General features: G+C 48.0%; 1 protein-coding gene across 7 annotated transcripts in view; it reads left to right on the top strand.

Annotated features, from left to right (window-relative positions):
• Positions 1-13,357, top strand: part of LOC125988674 (disco-interacting protein 2 homolog B-A) — a 128,920-nt gene that overhangs the window by 102,533 nt on the left and 13,030 nt on the right. For all 7 annotated transcript variants that reach the window (XR_007488431.2, XM_049754158.2, XM_049754157.2 and 4 more), the window contains 5 exons: positions 515-636; positions 724-835; positions 8,807-8,916; positions 9,579-9,709; positions 9,774-9,942. Coding sequence is in view for 6 of the 7 variants with exons in the window: in XM_049754158.2 (XP_049610115.1) it covers positions 515-636; positions 724-835; positions 8,807-8,916; positions 9,579-9,709; positions 9,774-9,942 (644 nt within the window). In the remaining variant the exon portion in view is untranslated. The remainder of the gene's footprint in view (positions 1-514; positions 637-723; positions 836-8,806; positions 8,917-9,578; positions 9,710-9,773; positions 9,943-13,357) is intronic.

The following is a 13,357-nucleotide window of genomic DNA, read 5'->3' as shown; positions in this document are numbered from 1 at the left end:
CGCCGTCTTCGGCATGCTAGCTTGTAGAGTGCCGCCGCTCCGGCTAAAATCTCCGTCAAACAGTCTGAGTCAGTGAAAACCGGAGAGACCCGGAGAGAAAGTATCAGGAGAAGACTGTCTGATGTTTAACAGTTCTTCTCTGGTAAAAGTGTTCCAGGATGGGCAGCAGAAGACGCAAAAATCACAAAAAATAACAATAAGAAGCAGAGAGCGAGTCACCGAGGCGGCCATCCGCGGCGCCATCTTGATCCTCCGCCTTCTTGATGCAATATCTACATAGGTGTATAAAGGCCCATTTCCAGCAACCAAACATTCAGTGTGCTTAATGGTCCATTGTGTTTGCTAATTGTGTCAGAAGGCTAATGGATGATGAGAAAACCCTTGAAAACCCTTGTGCAATTGTATTAGTTTTCATGGAAAACACTAAATTGTCTGGATGACCCCAAACATTTGAGCGGTAGTGTATGTTAATAGTCTGTTTTTGTAATCAAGGGCCTCCTCCCTCTACATGCAGGCATTGACCTGATAGCTGCCTTCTATGGCTGCCTTTATGCCGGCGTCATCCCTGTGACTGTGAGGCCGCCCCACCCACAAAATCTGGCCGCGACTCTCCCCACTGTTCGCATGATCATTGACGTGAGTGTGCGCCACCTTGATCCCAAACCATGTGTGTTAAGTGGTTCATATTTATTTGAGAATGGAATTGCTTCCTATGTGTTCCAGGTGAGCAAAGCAGCCTGCATCCTCACCACTCAGCCGCTCATGAGGATCCTAAGGTCCCGGGAAGCTGCTGCCAGTGTCAATGTCAAAACATGGCCCACCATCATCGACACAGGTAGAACAAATATTGGTAGAACATCAATATTAGTGCATTAAATCGAGGTGCCACTGTAAATGAACTTCTGTTGGACCGGTTGTCCTTAGCCCATATGCAAATGGCTATTGTTTTTTGTTGTTTTTTAAATATTTTCATCTGTAAAAATATTAGATAAATAACATACAAATTTAAAAAAAACCATTTGCATATGTCATAAGAACAACAGGTCCAAAAGAAATTTCAAATAAGTAATTTCAAATATGAATTGCCATTGGATGACGTGACATAGCAAAAAAGTACAGCCCATTAAATTCACAGATGCTTTCACATTTAGACGAAATTTAGACATTGAGATGAAAAATCAATTTCCGAGTTTAAGGCAGCAAGATAGAACTCATCGCCCTCACTCTGTGGCGAAGCTGCCTAAAGCATTGCATACTGCATAACCGCAATCCTGCCCATCCATCCATCCATCCATCCATCCATCCATCCATCCATCCATCCATCCATCCATCCATCCATCCATCCATCCATCCATCCATCCATCTTCTTCCGCTTATCCGGGGTCGGGTCGCGGGGGCAGCAGCTTCAGGAGGGACTCCCAGACTTCCCTCTCCCCAGCCACTTCATCCAGCTCATCCCGGGGGATCCCAAGGTGTTCCTAGGCCAGCTGAGAGACATAGTCTCTCCAGCGCGTCCTGGGTCGTCCCTGGGGTCTCCTACCGGTGGGACATGGCCGGAACACTTCCTCAGGGAGGCGTCCAGGAGGCATCCTGATGAGATGCTCAAGACACCTCATTTGGCTCCTCTCAACGTGGAGGAGTAGCGACTCTCCCGGATGACCGAGCTTCTCACCCTATATCTAAGGGAGAGCCCGGACATCCTGCGGAGAAAACTCATTTCGGCTGCTTGTATCCGGGATCTCGTTCTTTCGGTCACGACCCATAGCTCGTGACCATAGGTGAGGGAAGTGTTAGAGATTTGCTCACTCCAACTTATTTTGCAAGAACGAAACAGGAGACAAGCAAGTTCTTTTAGACACCTGCAGGTGGAGAGTCCATTCGTCGCTGTCTGAACAGCGATTATCGAATGAAGTCTAAAAGTCTCCTCCCTGCAAGGGCATATTTATTAGGAGGAACAGAGTGGGGGTGAGTGGACAGGTTTGGTGAACCCCCGGCCTCTGATAAGATCAGAGCAGGGGGTGTTTTACACTATTGTGGGAAACAGACTCTGCATTGTGAGGGCCAGACGTGATTGATTTAATTATTACATTGTGAGGGCCAGACGTGATTGATTTAATCATTACATTGTGAGGGCAAGACAGGATTGATTTAATCATTACAGTCTACATTCCAACATAATCATAGGATCAAACTAACCTGAAAACCCTAACATCTCCCTCCTGATTTATCATATGATTATGTCACCCCAAACAACAAAGACAAGCAAGAAGGAAAAAAAACACATATATATATATACGTATAATGAAGAAAGTAGAATGGTAAAAATAAAAACAACAAACAATGATAGCAACACTTTCCAGTGAAGATGAGGCATTACCTCAACACCCCAGATCAAACTTATTGTGTAAGCGAAAAACCTGCTGGCCAGATGTTATTAGCAGGAAAATTCTTACACGGCCCCGTTGCCACAGGCGGCCAGAATGCTATCAATAAAAAAGAAAAAGAAAAACACAGAAACAGTACATCTGAGGGAAGAGCGCAAGGACAACTTTGTCTCCGACGGACCATACTTTATGGTCATCTGGAACGTTCGCACCCCAGACAGGGTCATGAGGGTCAAAGGTTGCATCTGCTCTGCGTCGAGTCCAGAAGAGTTGTGTGCTCCTGTCAGCTGATGATGTCATATCCTGTAGGTGTGGTCTGTCACCCACACTGGTGCACACACTCCTGTCCAGTTGGCGGGCAGCATCGGATAAACCACCTGAAATGGCTCTCTTATCTTGACACTCATCGGTGATGTCCAGAGCTCCCATCCAGTTTCCTCCTGGAGAGCAGTCGTTGTTAATGCAGACGTGGGTCTTGTTACCTTGGATGTAACATGTGTAATTCACTCCAGCTGGTCTCTCTGTGTAGGCCACTTGTGGTATTGTTCGTCCTTTAACAGTCACATTGAGATTTGCCCAGAAGTGTTCATCATAGGCACCGTGTTTCGCTTCAGTGACATTCATTGCTCTGGCCTCCAAGCGAACTTGCGTGGAGGAAGGCGGGAGTTTCGAACACACATAGCACGCCTCCTGTGTGTGAGCTCTCACAGTGAACCTGAGGGTTGTCCACCTGTGAGGGGGAGAGATCAGGCGGCAGTAAATTTGCATTGGACACATCTTTCAGTTTGAGCGTCCTGATTAGATAATCTGCCCAGGACTGCTCTTCATCTGTTGCTTGCAACTCTCGTAGTCAATTGTAGTGCCCATTTAACTGGCAAATAGGAGTTTTTTTTTTTTTTTTTTTGAAACAAGCTCTACAAAAAAAAAATGTTTGTTTTGTTTTGAAAATGTTTTGAATATGAATCAAATCCATATGTTGTATAAAGCTGACTGACCTGCCCCACTATCCCTCCTCTTGAGCCATGTGACGCGCACCATGGCTCAATATTGCAGCCCATTTGCATAGGTTCTTTGGTAGGGTAGGTCATTTATAGATGCCATTCTCTAATCTTGCCCCTGTTTTGACAACTAGCTTAGCAAGTAAATGGATGGCCTCCCCGAATGGGGAGCGACTCAGCTAGCAAATGATTAGACATTTTCACTTTGTTGTAGTTTCTTTAGTTACTTTTCAATCGTTTTCTCATTGTTTATCACAAGAATCTTAGAAATTTGAATACAAATCAAAACGTATGTTTTATTTTACTCAATTGTATGATTTAGAGAATCCATATGTAGTAAAGTTTTGTAGTACTACATATGATTTCATCATCATTTAGTTTGACTTTCTTTCCAAAACGCTTCTTAATTTCTCAGTTCACACATCTTCTACATGTGTTACTGGTTCTCCATTTTTGTCTAGTTAATTATCAATCCAAAAGCTACGTGTTTCTTTCTATCACTCTTTCATCAAAGTCGCTCTAATTTTCCATAGTAGTCGCCAACGACTTCAACCATTCAACCTTTCATTCAGGCAATCATTCATCAATGCTCATCATATGTGTTTCACACAGTCTCCAAAAAGGAGTCTTCCTATCACATCGGTCCCAATTCATCCAAGCTCACCACACAACACTCATATATCACTTTCAACTCAGGTTTCCTGGTAGAACAATCCACCAATTCAAAAAAAAACTCAACTAAAACAAACAATTGGCAAATTAATCTGAATTTTTCTTTGTTTTTAAATTTGAAGAACTCAATCGCTCAGATTTAGCTTGCAATTAGAATTTTGCATAATCTTATAACACAACCAATCAATTATTCCTATTAAATGTAGCATTGCAAAATCTTAAATTCACAATTTAGCTTCTTCCAATTCCTGAAAGCATGTTCTGTCATTTTTTTTTCTTCGAATTTCTCATGTGGGCTCGACACTTTACATGCACTAGTGTGGATTAGTTTCTGCTTGCAAACAGATTTCTCTCTTTTTCCTCTCATTTTTATCTTTCAAAATCATTTCTGTTCTGCTGTGCAAATTGGATAGACCACAGTCTAGCAAAATTTTTTTTATACTAAAACTTTAGCCAATGTTCATCATTTTAACATACGCACACACATGCACAGCTCTCGCACGCAAAAGGTAGTTCCCAGCACCAATGATTCGTCACAGGCTGGCCATTTCCTGTGGTCGATCATGAGCTGGTCCCTCCCATGCACACGAGGACAGCACATTCTAATTTTATTTATTTATCTTCTAGAAGCAAGTTGCATTTCTTTACCACTTGAACTCTCAACTTCCTTTCTACTCCATACTTTCTCTTCCACTTTGGCATATATTGCATACAATTAAGAAATCTACTTGCCATGAACTTCTCGTTTTAAAAAAGAGCAGAGCAAGAGATTTACCGTTTTTATTTCCCATATTAATTCTAGTAGTTTTAGGTTATACAATCTCTTTGTCTCAAAAATATTATTATTATTATTATTACTATTATTACTTATTTATTTATTTAACTATTGCTTTGAGGATCCTCAATGCAGGTTTAAATTGACCTTTCAACAAATTACTAGCCTGTTTTATTGCCATGGATCAACGCTAGAACTGCTTTTTAGTCAATTTATCCTACCAGTCACACTCTCAATCACACAACTCCAGCGCTTTTTTAGGCCTCATGGCTCGGACAAACCAAAGCCGTATCTCATAGCTCGGATAAACCAAAGCCGAATCTCATAGCTCGGACAAACCAAAGCCGAATCTCATAGCTCGGACAAACCAAAGCCGAATCTCATAGCTCGGACAAACCAAAGCCGTATCTCATAGCTCGGACAAACCAAAGCCGAATCTCATAGCTCGGACAAACCAAAGCCGTATCTTTAGCGCTTTAACTTACTTGTCCCCTGGTTCGTTGCACCGCCGGATCCCGTCAATCCACCTCTGTCAGACGAAGGCAGACCTAAGATGCTGGCCCAGCGAAGAATTCTCTTCCCAGGACTTTCTTTTCCAGGTCCTCCTAATGGACGCTGGCTTGTCGACAATGCAGCACGTCCTCCTTCGCCGGTCAGATGGTGGGTATGAGGAGCCCGGGTTTCGGCACCAAAATGTTAGAGATTTGCTCACTCCAACTTATTTTGCAAGAACGAAACAGGAGACAAGCAAGTTCTTTTAGACACCTGCAGGTGGAGAGTCCATTCGTCGCTGTCTGAACAGCGATTATCGAATGAAGTCTAAAAGTCTCCTCCCTGCAAGGGCATATTTATTAGGAGGAACAGAGTGGGGGTGAGTGGACAGGTTTGGTGAACCCCCGGCCTCTGATAAGATCAGAGCAGGGGGTGTTTTACACTATTGTGGGAAACAGACTCTGCATTGTGAGGGCCAGACGTGATTGATTTAATTATTACATTGTGAGGGCCAGACGTGATTGATTTAATCATTACATTGTGAGGGCAAGACAGGATTGATTTAATCATTACAGTCTACATTCCAACATAATCATAGGATCAAACTAACCTGAAAACCCTAACAGGAAGGAGCGTAAATCGACCGGTAAATCGAGAGCTTTGCCTTTTGGCTCAGCTCTCTCTTTACCACGACGGACCGATACAGAGTCCGCATTACTGCCGCCGCTGCACCGATCCGCCTGTCGATCTCGCGCTCCATCCTCCCCTCACTCGTGAACAAGACCCCAAGATACTTAAACTCCTCCACTTGGGGCAGGATCTCATCCCCGATCTGGAGAGGGAATTCCACCCTTTTCCGATCGAGGACCATGGACTCTGAATTGAGGTGCTGACCCTCATCCTGACCGCTTCACACTCGGCTGCGAACTGCTCCAGTGAGAGCTGGAAATCACGGCCTGAAGAAGCCAACAGCACCACATCGTCTGCAAAAAGCAGAGAGGCAATGCTGAGGTCCCCAAACCGGACCCCCTCAACGCCTCGGCTGCACTTAGAAATTCTGTCCATAAAAATTATGAACAGAATCGGTGACAGAGGGCAGCCTTGGCGGAGTCCAACCCTCACTGGAAACGAATCTGACTTACTGCCGGAAATGCGGACCGAACTCTGGCATCAGTGATACAGGGACCGAACTGCCCTTATCAGTTGGCTCGGCACCCCGTACTCCCGAAGCACCCTCCACAGAACCCCCCGAGGGACACGGTCAAACGCCTTCTCCAAGTCCACAAAACACATGTGGATTGGTTAGGCGAACTCCCATGCACCCTCGAGGATCCTGCTGAGGGTGTAGAGCTGGTCCACTTTTCCACGGCCAGGACAAAAGCCACACTGCTCCTCCTGAATCCGAGGTTCGACCTCCCGACGGACCCTTCTCTCCAGCACCCCTGAATAGACCTTACCAAGGAAGCTGAGGAGTGTGATTCCCCTGTAATTGGAACACACCCTCCGGTCCCCCTTCTTAAAGAGGGGAACCACCACCCCAGTCTGCCAATCCAGAGGCACTGTCCCCGATGTCCACGCAATGTTGTAGAGGCGTGTCAGCCATGACAGCCCCACAACATCCAGAGCCCTTAAAAACTCTGGGCGGATCTCATCCACCCCCGGGGCCTTGCCACCGAGGAGTTTTTTAACTACCTCAATGACTTCGACCCCAGAAATTGGAGAGTCCGCCTCAGAGTCTCCAGGCCCTGCTTCCACAATGGAAGGCGTGTAGGTGGAATTGAGGAGGTCTTCGAAGTATTCTCCCCACCGACTCACAACGTCCCGAGTCGAGGTCAGCAGCATCCCCACTGTAAACAGAGTTGACGTTGCACTGCTTCCCCCTCATGAGACGCCGGATGGTGGACCAGAATTTCCTCAAAGCCGTCCGGAAGTCATTCTCCATGGCCTCACCAAACTCCTCCCACACCCGGGTTTTTGCCTCAGCAACCGCTGAAGCCGCGTTCCACTTGGCCATCCGGTACCTGTCAGCTGTCTCCGGAGTCCCGCAGGCCAAAACGGCCCGATAGGACTCCTTCTTCAGCTTGACGGCATCCCTTACCACCGGTGTCCACCAGCGGGTTCGGGGATTGCCGCCACGACAGGCACCAACGACCTTATGGCCACAGCTCTAGTCAGCCGCCTCAACAATGGAGGCGCGGAACATGGTCCACTCAGACTCAATGTCCCCCGCCTCCCCCGGGACGTGGGAAAAGCTCTGCCGGAGGTGGGAGTTGAAGCTCTTCCTGACAGGAGATTCTGCCAGACGTTCCCTAAGGCCTAGGGTGTCCTGGTGCCAATTGCACACATGGACACCCTTATGTTTGAACATGGTGTTCATTATAGAAAATCCGTGTCGAGCACAGAAGTCCAATAATAGAACACCGCTCGGGTTCAGATCAAGGGGGCCATTCCTCCCAATCACGCCCTTCCAGGTCTCACTGTCATTGCCCACGTGAGCATTGAAGTCACCCAGTAGAACGATGGAGTCCCCAAAAGGAGCGCTCTCCAGCACTTCCTCCAGGGACTCCAAGAAGGGTGGGTACTCTGAGCTGCCGCTTGGTGCATAGACACAAACAACAGTCAGGACCCGTCCCCCCACCCGAAGGCGGAGGGAGGCTACCCTCTCGTTCACCGGGGTGAACCCCAATGTGCAGGCGCCCAGCCGGGGGGCAATAAGTATACCCACACCTGCTCGACGCCTCTCACCGTGGGCAACTCCAGAGTGGAAGAGAGTCCAGCCCCTCTCGAGACGGCTTGTATCGGAACCCAAACTGTGCGTGGAGGCAAGTCCGACTATGTCTAGTCGGAACTTTTCTGCCTCGCACACCAGCTCGGGCTCCTTTCCAGCCAGAGAGGTGACATTTCATGTCCCAAGAGCCAGCTTCTGCAGCCGGGGATCAGACCGCCAAGGTCCCTGCCTTTGGCCACTGCCCAGCTTACACTGCACCCGACCCCTTTGGCCCCTCCCACAGGTGGTGAGCCCATGGGAAGGGGGACGCACGTTTCCTTTTCCGGGTGTGCCCGGCCGGGCCCCATGGGTGAAGGCCCGGCCACCAGATGCTCGCCTTCAAGCCCCGCCTCCAGGCCTGGCTCCAGAGGGGGGCCCCGGTGACCCGCGTCCGGGCGAGGGAAAACGCAATCCATTTATTTTATTCATCATAAGGCGCTTGTGAGCCGTGCTTTGTCTGGCCCCTCACCTAGGACCCGTTTGCCATGGGTGACCCTACCAGGGGCATGAAGCCCCAGACAACATGGCTCCTAGGATCATAGGGGCACGCAAACCCCTCCACCACGATAAGGTGACGACTCACGGAGGGGCCTGCCCAACCATACTGGACACTATTCTCTCTGTTGGGTCCAGGGTTCGTTGGTTCTGGCTCCATTAAATCGAGTATCCACTGAAAATAAATTGACACATTTTGTACATTTGTTTACTCTCCTCTTAGATGACCTACCCAGAAAACGGCCGCCACAGATCTACAAGCCCCCAACAGCCGAGATGTTGGCTTACCTGGACTTCAGTGTGTCTACCACAGGCATGTTAACTGGAGTAAAGGTAACGATTTGAGCACCTTGCATTAAAATCCAAGCTCAATACTGTAGAATAGTGTTTCCCGACCTATCTATACTGACTCAAGGCGTATATGTCACATCGGAAAAAAATCTCATGGCATTACATACCAAAATGATTGACAAAACAGGAATCGCATTTGGTTGTTTTGCCTGTTACTATACATGATTGGCATAGATTAACAAATTACCCTTTTTTGTATAAGAAAATAATGACAATTTTGTCAAAATGATTGACATTGGATAATTCCCTGTGGTACACCTGATGATCTCTCACTGATTGAAAATCACTGCTGTTGATAATCTAAATAATCGTGACCAATACTGTACGTACAATTTAGCTTTGAACTTGAAAAAGGCCCATATCATGCATGCGATAGTATTACTTTATGTTTGTATGTTTGTGAAAGAATTTATTTGAAATGTAATTGCTCTCAATTGGAAATGTAGTTTCAAAAGTCAACCAGATGAAAGTTGGCTTAGTATTGCAAAGACCCAAACTTAAAGCGGCATTTTGTCACCTAACCGTTGCTGAATGATTCACTTGTGTCTAGTATCTCACACTCAATGTTGTTTGTAGTTGACGCTGAGTAGTATTTTAAAAGGTGCTGTCCCATTTTTTTTTTTTTTTTTTTTTTTTTTAATCAGATGTCTCATGCTGCAGTCAGCACTCTGTGTCGTTCCATCAAGTTGCAGTGTGAACTGTACTCCTCACGCCAAATAGCCATCTGCCTGGACCCATACTGCGGCCTAGGCTTTGTCCTGTGGTGCCTCTCCAGGTATGTAAAATGGTCCATAGATGATAAGCAGTGTGATTGTTACAAAAGTGATTGGGGTGTGCAGTGTTTACTCAGGTCATCAGTCAATCCTCATCCCTCCCCTGGAGCTGGAGAGCTCACTTCCTCTGTGGCTGAGCACCCTCAGTCAGTACAAGATCCGAGACACCTTCTGCTCCTACTCAGTTATGGAGCTTTGCACCAAAGGCCTTGGAACCCAGACAGAGCTGCTGAAGGTTGGCGTGCAAAACACTTGAAATGCCTCAATTGTTCTCTCTGTCTTTATGAAGCACATTCACTTAAGGCTTGAAATAAGCGGTTTTGCATCTTAACTTGTAAGGCAAAATTTGCATCTTGTGCCTCATCAAACACATTGAATAGCAAAACAGCTGTCCTAAAAATAGTTGTTTGGGAGGACGCATGCGCATCTCTCAAGACACCTACTGTGGATAGTCGGAAGGTGCGGCTTAAGTAGCTGGATGTTATTAGTGACCTTTCCAAAAAAGTAATTGAATTATAATTGATTTACTCCTTCATAGATGTAATTAGTTACAAGGGAAAGTAATTACAGTGATCCATCATAACTTCGCGCATCATTGATTACGGATTCACTATTTCGCGGGTTAATAAGTGACGGGAGAATAGCGTTTGAATACACACTGATAGCGTGAGGCGTGCCTCTGAGCAATGTGCGTCACTTGGGACAAGCGCGGAAGCCAGCCGCACACAAAATTAATGCACTGGCATGAGCGCTGATAGCGTGCTCTGCCTCTGAGCAATGCGGAGGTGACAGAGTAGAAGTACAGGAGGCGCGGGAGGCCGGAAGACGCGAGGCAACAGCACCAATCAGTGCAGAAGGAGTTGGGACACGTGACAATATTACGTTTGTTCTTTTATTTACTGTAAAGGTAGAATACATGCACAGAACAGTGTGGGAAAGGTTATTAAGAGATTGGGAAAGTTTTATGTCATGTAAAAGTATTAAGGAGGCTTTACAAAGCCTAAATATTGTGTATAGTACCACAATGCAACAGGAGATTCATGCGTGACTGTGACTGTCTTTGGTTTTGCTATGCATGATGTCCCTGGGTTAGTGTCGTGCAGGAATTGTCAACTGGTCGTCCGAGGCCCTCTAGTGATCCAAAGCGGTATTGCACGTGGTCCACGAAATTGGAAATGGAAACCAATTGAAACATTTTGAAAAATAAAATTGATTTATAATTTAGACTTGATTCATTTTCCAGCTAATTTTGTGAATCATTTACCCGTCCAAATTATGTCAAATGTAGCTGACATTTCCAAAATACACATAAAGTCAAAGTCAGCTTTATTGTCAATTTCTCCACATGCCAAAGACACACAAAGAAACCGAAATTTCGTTCCCCCCTATCCCACGGTGACAAGACATGGCTCACAACAGACAAACAAGTAAACAAGTACAACAAAAGTGTGCTAAATAAATAATGAATAAATAACACAACAATAAATAAATAAATAAATAAGAGGAGCAGAAAAAAAAAGGAGCAAGTGCGCGTACAGCAGACATTCCCGAAAATAGCGCAACAGTGCCGCACGCTACGCAGAAGGGGGTAGCGAGTTCAGGGCCCTAACAGCCTGGAGAAAGAAGCTGTTGGCGAGTCTGGTGGTGCGGGAGCGCAGGCTCCTGTACCTCTTCCCAGAGGGCAGAAGGTTAAACAAAGAGTGAGCCGGGTGACTCACATCTCTGGCAATGGAGGTTGCCTTGCGGGCGAGATGGGAGGTGTAAATGTCCTTCAGGGAGGGGAGCGAAGCACCAATAATCTTACCAGCCGTATTCACTATGCGCTGCAGGGCCTTCAAGTTCTGTTCAGTGCAGTTACCACCCCAGACAGCGATGCAACTGGTGAGGACGCTCTCAATGGTGCCACGGTAGAATGTAGACAAGACTGCCTGAGGAGCACATGCACGCCTGAGCTTCCGCAGGAAGTACAGGCGGCGCTGAGCTTTCTTTGCCAGTGACGAGGTGTTTGCGGACCAGGAGAGGTCCTCACTGATGTGCACCCCCAGGAACTTGGTGCAGCTCACCCTCTCCACCACAGCACCGTCAATGATCAGCGGCAGGTGTGTTGTGTGACCCTTCCGGAAGTCAACAATGATTTCCTTGGTCTTATCGACGTTCAGCAGGAGGTTGTTGTTCCTGCACCACGTGGTCAGAAGGTCAACTTCCGACCTATACCGAGTCTCGTCGCCATTCGTGATGAGACCCACCAGAGTCGTGTCGTCAGCAAACTTCACTATGCGGTTGTCGCTGTAGGTCGCAGTGCAGTCATGCGTCAGCAGGGTGAAGAGCAATGGACTGAGCACGCAGCCCTGGGGGGCCCCCGTGCTCAGCGTGATGCTGGCGGAGATTTTGTCGCCAACACGCACCACCTGAGGCCTCTGACAGAGGAAGTCCAGTATCCAGTTGCAGAGGGAGGTACTGAGGCCCAGCTCGTCGAGTTTGCGGATGAGTCGCTGCGGCACAATGGTGTTGAAGGCAGAGCTGAAGTCCACAAACAGCAACCTCACATATGAGTCCTTTCTCTCCAGGTGGGTGAGGGCCGAGTGGAGGGCAGAGCAGATGGCATCCTCAGAGGACCGCTTGGCACGGTACGCAAACTGGAAAGGGTCAATGGTGGGGGGGAGAACGGACTTGATGTGCTCCATGACCAGCCGCTCAAAGCACTTCATGATGATGGGCGTCAGTGCCACAGGGCGGTAGTCATTGAAGCAGGACGGTGCAGGTTTCTTCGGCACAGGAACGATGGTGGCAGCCTTGAAACACGAGGGGACGATGGCCTGCTGCAGGGAAACGTTAAAGATGTCCGTGAAGACACCCGACAGCTCCCCAGCGCAGTCCTTCAGCGCTCGACCCGGGATGTTGTCAGGGCCCGCCGCCTTACGGGTGTCAATAGCGGCAAGCGCCCTCCTCACACCGTCGGCAGAGAGGCGCAGGGGCTGCTTGTGTGGGGGGGGAGTGGACTTCAGCGGGCAAGTGCTGTTCTGAGCGTCGAAGCGAGCAAAGAAGCGGTTCAGATCGTTCAGCAGACGGACGTCGCCCTCACAGCTCCTCGGCGCGGGCTTGTAGTCCGTGATGGTCTGAATGCCCCGCCAAAGGCTACGTGCGTCCTTGCTGTCCTTGAAGTGGGTGGAGACCTTGCACGAGAACGCCTTCTTCGCTTCTTTGATGCCTCGGGACAGGTCGGCCCTCGCTGTCCTCAAGCCAGCCTCATCCCCCGCTCTGAAAGCCTTGTCCCTGGCCCTCAACAGTCTGAGGACAGCCCCCGTCAGCCACGGCTTCCAGTTCGCGCGAGTGACGACGGATTTCGAGCAAGTCACATCATCGATGCACTTCGTGATGTAAGAGGTAACAGAGTCAGTATACTCCTCTATGTCCGTCCAATCGTTGTAGGTGGCTGCCTGCTTAAACAAGTCCCAGTCAGTGGTGTCGAAGCAGTCACGAAGTGCATCGGAGGCACCCTCAGGCCACACTCGAACCTGCCTCCGAATCGGCCTGGATGCCTTTACCAATTGTCTGTATGCGGGCAAAAGCAAAACGGTGAGATGGTCAGAAAGCCCCAGATGGGGGAGGGGGGTGGCTTTGAAAGCTCCCTTTTGCGCCGAGTAGACTAG

This window comes from Syngnathus scovelli, chromosome 2 (assembly GCF_024217435.2).
Source record: "Syngnathus scovelli strain Florida chromosome 2, RoL_Ssco_1.2, whole genome shotgun sequence".
NCBI lineage: Eukaryota > Metazoa > Chordata > Actinopteri > Syngnathiformes > Syngnathidae > Syngnathus > Syngnathus scovelli.
Note: the sequence above shows the minus strand (reverse complement) of the source record. Positions and strands in the feature narration are given on the sequence as shown.